The sequence below is a fragment of the Lepisosteus oculatus genome, chromosome 24 (genome assembly GCF_040954835.1).
Source record: "Lepisosteus oculatus isolate fLepOcu1 chromosome 24, fLepOcu1.hap2, whole genome shotgun sequence".
Classification (NCBI taxonomy): domain Eukaryota; kingdom Metazoa; phylum Chordata; class Actinopteri; order Semionotiformes; family Lepisosteidae; genus Lepisosteus; species Lepisosteus oculatus.
In genome coordinates, this window is record NC_090719.1 from 1649902 (window position 1) to 1659519 (window position 9618).

At 52.0% G+C, this 9618-nt stretch overlaps 1 protein-coding gene across 2 annotated transcripts in view; it reads right to left on the reverse strand.

The window, feature by feature from the left end:
- LOC102690841 (collagen alpha-1(I) chain) overlaps window positions 1-9618 on the reverse strand; it is an 84239-nt gene extending 74621 nt beyond the window's left edge. For both annotated transcript variants that reach the window (XM_015366794.2, XM_015366797.2), the window contains exon 1: window positions 9129-9618. In XM_015366794.2, coding sequence (XP_015222280.2) covers window positions 9129-9231 — 103 coding nt within the window. In that variant the 5' untranslated portion in view covers window positions 9232-9618. The remainder of the gene's footprint in view (window positions 1-9128) is intronic.

Genomic DNA, 9618 nt, shown 5'->3' on the forward strand with positions numbered 1-9618 from the left:
CACAGCCAGACTACAAAACTCCCACTACAGCCTGAAGTGACGGAGCTTAAAAGCCACTCTGGCACAAATGTTTCTCCATTAGCTGATCTGTCTCCTCTCACTCACTGACTCCGGACTGCAGGAATCAATTTATTGTTTTCTAAAATAAGCTCAGCAGAGTCTGCATTACCTCTCCAAGACGGAAAATAAAACTTCCTGCATGTTTTAAAGAGCTGCGCTAGCCAATGCGTGTGCTGAGCCAGGCAATACTATAGACAATAATGCCTCTAGACTAGAATAACTATCAAATTTTTTAAAAAATCAGATCAAGCCGAAGCAAACCGAACGTAGGAATGCCATTGTGTTTATCTCGCTAGCCTACAGCCGGACAGAAAAATCAGGCTCTTCGTTACACTCCGCAAACTAAATACAGTTTAACCTGAAGGTGAGTTTCAGACCCCCGACTGCAAGAAGACAGAAAACAAGCCTGGAGAAAGTAGAGCTTTACAGACCGATGTGGGGTCTGGTGAAACGTTAAGGCCATGACAAGGAGATCAGCCTCCACTTGCTGTGTGAGTAAATTAAGATGTCTGCAGATTTTTAGGAAGAGTCCCCGAGCGAGACTGCTTTTTTCAAACACCAGATCCCCCCCGACCAATTCAACAAACAGACTCTCAGGCTCAGCCACATTCCTCCCTGGCCAGGCTGCTGAATACCGTGACCCCGGGCCAGCAAGGTCATGGTCAATGGCTGCCATGGGATTAGATTCCTAAGCCTCAGCTCCTCCCAGCTGAGGGAAGCTGGGTCTGCCGGGATGAAAACGTAACTGGCGGCGCTGGAGAAGAATCCTCTGACCTCTCACCTCTCCCATTCCAGGGTGAAGAGGTCAGAGCTAATTGAGCTTTTCCAATGGAATCCCCACCTGTCTGGGTCAGGGCAGCGTGGCCCGGATGCCGGGGAGCATCAGGAGCATCTGGGCAAGGATCAATCTCTAGTGAACCATGGGACCTCTACAGGAAGGCATACAGCCAGCAGAAAGTCTTCCATGAAACTATATATATTAGAACTAATATATCTGTACAAAGCAGATAAAATAGCAAATCAAAGTATATGGAATATATGGATTTATAGAAGCGAGTGCTTATATATGGCTGTTCATCAGGACAGACGGCCTTCTCCACTCTTTTGTCATTCCTGGTTTTTCCTTCATCCGGAAGTTTAGAAGCACAAAAAAAAAACTACAGTCGCGCACTGCGTGATCCCCGGCACACACTCCTCCTACCTGCTCTTGTTCATTGTCTCCGTATCGCAGCAACGTGCAGCAGAATCCCGAAGCAGGGGAGCTCTGCCTCAGATGGGATTAACATTACCTGCTCTAAGAAATGTGCAAAAACATTACACCCTGCACGAAAACAGCCGCCTCCTGATCATGCACTGTAAAAAGCCGAGTCTATCGACTAAAGGAACTCTGGGGAATCTAGAACTGTGCATTAAAGGAGCACAGGAGACGCGTGAAATGAGCCCAGGCTCTAAACATCAGGGCTGTGTATTTTTACTCACTCATAGAACAAGAAAGCCGGTAGTTCAGCGAAGTTGTAATGGCTTGGGGGAATTGGAGACCCTCAAAAAAGTCAAATCAGAAATAATTTCCAGTTTCTTTACCAGACCCTGAGCAGATTCAGCTGAGGACAGAATATGTACAGAAAAGATGTAGGCTGCTCACATATGCAGAGACGAACATTTTTTTAATCCGCACGAAAGGCATTCTCACTCACAGCACCTCTTTTAAATTGCATTTATTTCCGTCACTGGCTTGGGTCTCGAGTTTCAAGATTTCGGTTCTTGTTCTGCAAATGAAAACACACAAGTGAGCCCCTGCAGGAGACCAGGAATGCCTGCTCCGGCATCTTTCACTTAACTTTGAAATACGTTGAGAACACCGTACGACAGTGGGACCATTATCAATTTTAAAAATAGCAGTTTGGGCCGGGAGAGCAACAGCACAAGTGATGGACAGTAAATGAAAGGATCTGCAGTTCAGGAGCCAAAGACAGGGCGATCCTTCTTGCTGAATGCCCTTCTGTGTCTGGGGAACAGCCCACACAGAGGCCCTCCCGACTGGCTGAGGCCTGTTACTGTCATCTCACTATCGTCACGCCTGGAGACCGACGGCGACCTGCCGGCGGCTCCGGCTGCGACTGGACCGGCTCCTGGGACCTCTTCCAGCAGGAAGCTCTCGGGAGCAGGCAGCGCAACGTCATAGGGCACCTTCAACACATCTGCCCCCGTGTCCCTAACAAAACGCCCGTATTAAAAAAAAATCGACTTAATTTGATTGCATACTTGTTTTCCAGGCAGTTTTATTCCATGCGGTTCTCCCGTGATATTTAGTGGTCTTTGCAGGATTTCACGCGCACATATTAAAAAATGTCTACAATAAAAGAAAGTTCGGTATCACCGATAAATGACCTTTGATTAAACGTCTACATTTGCTCCCAGTTACACAGCTCACTAGACTGATCTGGCTAAAGCACATTTCACCTGGGATTTCAACCCCAAACCTTCCAGTTACAAGCCCAGGACCTTGGCCACACTGCTGCTCACTGCTCCCTGCTCCCCCTGAGCACTACACAATTCGGTGCATGTGCCCGTGTGTTTAGGCTTGGACAAGATCCAGAACGCTGCTGGGGGCCTGGTGTCGCACACGTGACCTGTCCGGTTAAGACCGGGCTTCGCGGTTTCACACGGCCGTTCAAGAGGCCTGCTAAATGCTAATTTGACAAGGCTCTAAACACTGAGGCCCTGCTCTGCCACCCACGTCCCCTTCAGACCACACAGACAGCTCGTCCCTGCAAGGCCAGTCAGTTCTCATCGCCTTTTTAAAGGAAGTGCACGTCTCAAACAATTAAACTCACCACCCTGCTAAACACCGTGCTAGTATTACAGAATGTCTGCTTGACAAGGTACAGTCCCAGCTGTCCGTCACACAGCCCAACAGTAAGCAGCGTTTGAAGCAGCACAGTAATTAACAAAACCTTTTGATTAGATCCCTTCTGTAACTCAACATCAACAGTCCCGAAATTCCCGATGGCAGCACTCATCAGGAGTTACACTGTACAGCTGCAAGTCTCATTTTACACCAAGGAAGGGAACAATCCGAAGAAAAAGGAGGTTTAAATTAAATGTTAATCTCATTAACCTTTAAAACAATCTAACCTAGTCGACTCTGTGGGAACGCACTTACTTCCCAAAGAAGAACTAAAATGTGCACTGCAGCAGGTCGTGGTCATGCTGCTGTCCCACTTCATAAACAACAAGAGATCGGCTGCGCTATACCCATAGTTTGCTGCGCTTCATTTTAAGAGCAAGTGTTTTCTTTCTGAAACGGGCGTGGAATGGAGTCAGCGTGCTCCTTTGGCTGCATCTCAGGCGCGTCCTGCCATCAAAGGCCATCCACAGGGGGAGGGGCAGGGACCCGCGGCTCCAGGGCCAAGGCGGTGCAGATCAGCACGAAGGTCGACTGCTCAGGCTGTAGCTATATCACTTAGCGAATCGGCTGTCTGGATGTACCGCAATGATCGTGCAGCAATCCCAGGACAAGAAGGTATCGTCTCTCCTGCGGCAGAGTGTATCAGGAACAGAGAGAAGAGGGGGACAGCACAGTGGTCAGGACTCTGAACTCACGCCTAGAAGGCTGCAGGTTCAAACCCCCAAATGCCCTCTATGGACATGGTATTCTTAAGGAAGGAACTTCAACTGCCAGATGCCCTGTCATGGAAGAGTGTTCTGCCCAGGGGGGTGTCGTTAACTCTGTCAAGTCAAGTCTGTCTCAATGAGCTCTGGCCCCTCAAATACAGGGTCAGCCTTTTTGTTGGACACGTACAGGATGAGGGAGAGGGACTTTTTTTTTCCTTCTTTAATGGAGCGCACTCATTTCATACTTCCATGCTGATTGCTTCTGAGGGCAGGGAACATTTAATCTCTCGGTCATGTAAAATACAAATTAAAAGGCCCTGGAAATGTTTTTTTTTTCCTGCTACATTTTTTTTCAGGGAAAGAATTTGTCCATCATAAAATAAACAGAATGAGCTGGAAGTTCCAGCTCTCCCAAAGCGCCTCACCCTCATTATGGAGTGCGGCCTTTCATCAGGGAGCCGGGAGAGTGTGGGGACCTGATAGGGCTCAGCGCTGGGGGGGTGCAGGAGCACTGGGCCGGGGGGGTACAGAGTCTCCAGACCCGTGCCTGTTCTCTGGACTCCGGGCGTGGTGTCAGCCGGCTCAGCCGGTGTCAGCTAGGGCCCCAAACGAGAGGCCAGGTCAGCAACAGCAGTTCTGCCCTGTGGCTCAACTTGGGGGCCACTGGCAATGGAAGCCCCCCTTTAAGGGGGACGCCACCTCCTCACCCCGTCCTTCTCGAGCCGGGCCTCTGCTGTCCACACGTAGGCCAAGAGCACCGGAGGACGACTGCCACACCTGCCTCAGAGGGGCACCGTGTCAGGTGTGAACCGCCGCCCACCCAATCAGCTCATGACGCAACCCGGGGCTGGGCTGTGGAGCTCAGCCTGCGCTTTGGCATTTTGCAGGGTGCTGCCTGCAGTAGTCTGAACATCGATACACACAGCCATCACAGATCGACCGAGGAAAATCCCAAAACCAGAATAACAGAGCAACATGGAATCTTAAGCATTCCATGTTGTTTACATTCCATCTCTCTAAACAACTGCCTGGTTCGGAGAACCAGCAGACACTGCAGCGACACTTGCTGAGGCTGTGCCACTCAGTCTAGACCTGATATGTTGATAACCGATGCTCAGACATCCAATCAGACCCCCCCTGCAGTGAAGCCTTATAGAGCAGCAATGCTCCTGTGAGGTAATAAAATAATAATTGCATGTTATAATGAGACATTTCCTTAAATGTCCCACCGCAAGAATTTATTATTTAACTCTAGTCTCCATAGTTGAATGGAAACCCTTTGTCTGACACTTCAATTGCTGGCCTAACAGTCTAATCTACATTTATCTAACAACAATAACCTCATCGAGGGTCAGTGCCAAAACTCTTCTTTGGACTAAACTGTTTCCCATAACACACATTCTGGAGAGATGCTGCCTTAAGCACTGACACCCCTGCAAACTCTACTACCTGCTTTCTCCTTCCACCTAGAAACGGAACGCTCTCGAATAAAGCGGTGTTTTCACAGCTGACATCACTGTCATTTTCAACACCCACCACCACCGCAGGAGAGAAACCAGAGAGCTGCGGTGTCGGGGGGGAAGGGGGGACCTGACAGCTCCACACCTGCAGGTAAAACCTTTAAATTTATGTCCCCCTCCATTCCAGGCTGCCCACGTCTCTTGTTTGTCATGTAAAGAAACACCCCAGCACTTGACGACTGTAAAGGGGGACCCGAGTGGCCGATAGCGTATAAATCCACATGAGAAACGGATCACGGCCATTTTTTTTCGGCCCGGTTACAGTGTGGGTCAGCCACTGGGCTTTCAAGTCACCGAGGGGACCAGGGGGGATGGGGTGGCGGCTCAATACCGATCCTGTGCGACACCGGTGTGGGGTGCTCTTGATGAGCGTAACACTAGCGCTGAAACAACATTATGTCATCCAGCACACACACACACGCCCCACACAGCAGCAGCGATATGGGGGAATTAATTTTACAGCTGCTCCACCACAAACAATCCACCTGCCCCACAGTGTTGTAAATTACCATGCTCAGGGTGGGCAGCGCCAGGGCAGCTCAGAACGCACTGCTGTCCACGACGGGGTTCCATAACCGAGACGCGCCGGTACGCACATTCGGGGGTGGAGGACCTCAAAAGTGACGTTTCCGTGCTCCTTGGAGAGAAAGAGAGGAGGGGGACGGACAGAGAGCGTCTAATGTCGAGGACGTCTGGGGTCCCTGAGACCCTCGGAGGTACCGCGAAGGACAGGAGAGGGAACCCCCGAGACGGCGTCTCTTTGAAACGGGGGCGGTCGCGCACCCCAGGAAGATGATAGCAGGGTGCATTTATGAGCGGTGAAGGAGCTCGCTCAGAGGGAAGGCGGGGCTTGTTGGAACCGGACCAGTGCTGGACTCTTCCCTGTTGCTTGTTTACCGACGGGAAGGCTGCAGCACACTGGAGCTTCTGGCAGTCGACAGCCGACGCCACGTGCAAGCTACAAGGACCGAGTACCGGCTGCACGCGCCTTGCCGCCTTGCCAATGGGAAGCGGTAGAACTGCCTCAGCCGTGGAGATGCTTAGAGGCACGGTGAGCAAATCTCCCTGTGACGGGGAACGCGTTCTGTCCTTCACACACTCGACAGGACAAGTGCAAACCCAGTGTTGCCAGTCAAGGTCAGTATAAATTGTTAAATGAATACAGATTACCCCAGGATTCCTCCCTGCAGACAGAGAGCCAGGGCTTTGATCTGCAGGCGAAATGGGGAGATATCAGGTTGCACACGCCCCGTCTAGCACCATTCCCTTCTGTGCAGAGGTCAGACAGAAGCCTCGTGTGATATACTCTTGAGCAGGTAACTCAAAGACCCTCCTATACGTGCATTTCAAGGACGTTATTCCGCTTCTCAAATAAAACAATTACATACCGTTCAAATTTTACAGCAAAAACCAAAAATAGCGACCAACTGCTCAGGTTGGTTTCTGCCCTAGGCTGACGTTTTGTATTCCGCACTGACAGTCCGGATGTTTTTGTGGGACCCATGAGACCGTTTCCCAGGACCACGGCACGTGGACACAGAGCCCGAAGGCGGTGTGGTTCCATGCCACCAAATACCAACCCTTGACCTCGTCATCACCCCGCACTCAGGTCACCCCAACCCACTGCCCACTGCCTCATCTTGTTCTGGCCAGAAGGCGCTAATTGACCTGCAATTTGAAGGGCTGGAGCACGATCCTAATCTTCTGCCGGCTTTGCAAACGGGGAGAGAGCTATTCACCTTCCTGCATTAACAAAAGTGCACTTTGTTTTTCCCCCCCACTTGGCCAGTCAATTCGGTATCACCCTTGCACGCCATACAACCCTCAGTCAACTGCTGTCTGTAGCAGCTGTTGGCAGATAACTGTCCCCCAGGAGGGTCCTGAGAACCACTGGCCGTTTCCGAACGGCACTGCAGCCAGACCAGGGAGGACCTCCGGCAGGAATCAGAGGACCACCGGGGAGCACTCTGCGGATGTCTGTTTTTTCCCCACATAAGGGCAAGACTTTCTCGCCGGGCGAGCCACGTTCAGTTCCATCACAACGGGGGCTGGCTCTCACGGAAGAGCTGTGGGAACCGGCGCAGCGAAACGAGCTCCACGACGTGCCGACCCGCACAGGATGAAACCCGGCCCTTCTGTATCCCCGCAGGACCGCCTCTTCAAGAGCCCGAGAGCGTTTTTATACAGAGACACAGTTCTGTATACATAAACAAAGTAAACAAAGCTCAGCACGGTGTTAAGCCACACACCGGCCAAGGGAGAAAGAATGTAATCTTAAAAACTATTAACCAAGCAAGCAGAGATTGACAGCGTCATAAAACATGGTGAAAGTGTCGTAGAACCTGGGCTCCTCGGTTTAATCGCCAGTCTAGAACACACGACCCCTGAGCGACCCCACACCAGCCTTCCCACAGTGCCGTTCGGGTCCTGCAGTCCCAGGAGAGGCTTGACTGCACGAGAAAGAGTCTGGCATACACCTACCATGCCTGTGGCGATGTCAAAAGAGAAGTGGATAAAAGACATTTAAGTGGATACTGAAAACTCCTGCTTTTTTGCAAAACTCCTGTCAAAAGCCTCATAAATACTTTTTCTGAACCAGCGCTGATCATTTCAAGGTGTGCGTGCCCAGCACATAGACACCCGATTCTGACGCTGTGGTCTGGGACAGCAAACACTAACACTCTCTGCGGGCACTAAGGATGGGGGGGTGTTTCTGCTGAGCCGTAAGAGTGCTTAAGGGGAGGGTTAATTGAAATCATGCCATGTCAAGTAAATTCAAAGAAAAAAAAACCCTACATGACACGGTTCAAATAAAGATGGGGAGGTATCCCGCGTTTTCGACGCGAAACCGACAGAAAGTGTCTTCGGTGCAACAGGTGGGCGAGCGCAGCGCCCAAAGATCGACCCACAGCGACGCCCAGCGGCCGGACGGCGAGCAACAGCCCAGGGTGACGTGCTGGATCGCGGAAACGCCGGTACGAATCGCAGAACCATGTGTTACAGCAGGAGCTCGGAGCTTGAAGTGAACGTGTAATGCCAATGCGAACGCGTGGTGCGAGGAGTCGTTGACACACGCCTCGGAGAATGACAACAGCAGTTTCTCCCTACGCGTCTACATCTACAGTAAACTTGATAATTCATTACGTTCACTTTTGTAGAATCTAAGTGTCATGACTTTAATGGATGTGGGTTTATAACTGAATAAAAGTCGTCCACAACTTTGTGGCGAAATAAATTAAGGCAGGATGCTGAAAACAATACACTCTATTATTTATATATATACACACACACACACATTTAATACCCGAGTAACACGGGCGGGCTCGACCCGACGTGAAATTATTTTCCATCACAGGCACCGACTTTCTCTCCAGGAGCAATTCTGAATGTCGAGAGTGGGATTTCGACAGATCGGAGACGCTTCTTACCGTGTTTTCAAGGACGATATAACATGTTCGGGCGCCACTAACTCGTCACTTTTACAAAAAGTATTTTTTATCCCCTTTGTGGATGAAGAAGTTCCGTCGGGAAACACACGACTGTTTTTCCCCAGAAACCGGTCTTGAAGCTCGGAGCTGCGCCACGGACAGTTCGAGCTCGTTGGTTCCAGAAGGTTCGTGAGCAGCACCGGTACCGGTACCGCGCACGGCACCCACGCCGCCCATCCCACCTGCACCACCCGCTGGTTTCACACACAAAACAGCAACAACAACAACAACACTTATAAGAATCGAAAACGCTGCACGTTTGCATCAGCAAAAGAAGAAATAACTTCAAATAATAACAGGACCCTCGCTGTAACCGTGACTGGCGGGTCGCCGAGAACAGCGACAGGTATCGCCCAGATGGGCTCGTTTACAAGCTCCCGGTACCCGCCGGGTTGTCCCCCCAGGTGGCGAGAGGCGCCGTGTTTCGCGTCCGGGCTGTGTTTACCTGGAGGCGCCGCGCCGGACCCCAGCTCCGCCGAGTCGCGCCGGCCGGCCCGGCAGCACCGCAGCGCCAGCAGGGCGCACAGCAGCCGCGCCAGCCCCGCCATCGCCCCGGTCCTGCTCGCCGCTCCGGACACCGGGCACGGACTCGCCGAGCCACTGGAGGTCCCGGGCAAACGCGGCTCAGGAACTCCCGCGTCGGGGGAGACGGGTACTCCCACGGCACGGCGACATTTCCACGGCCGGTCTCGCCCGACAAAACTCGCCCCGCGTCTGCGTCGACGGGGCTCACCGGCCTCGCCAGTTCACCTCATGCCGGGGTGGCGACACTCGGGCGGAGCGGCTGGGGCTGTCGTGTGGGGATGGCTGAGGAGTGTCGGTGCCGGTTCTCTGGGCAGCGGGGCTGGGAGAAGTAATTTTTAATCTGCCCTCAGAGCCGTGAGGAGAGCGACTGGGACCCTGCCGCGACGGCGACGCACCTCCACTCACCGGCC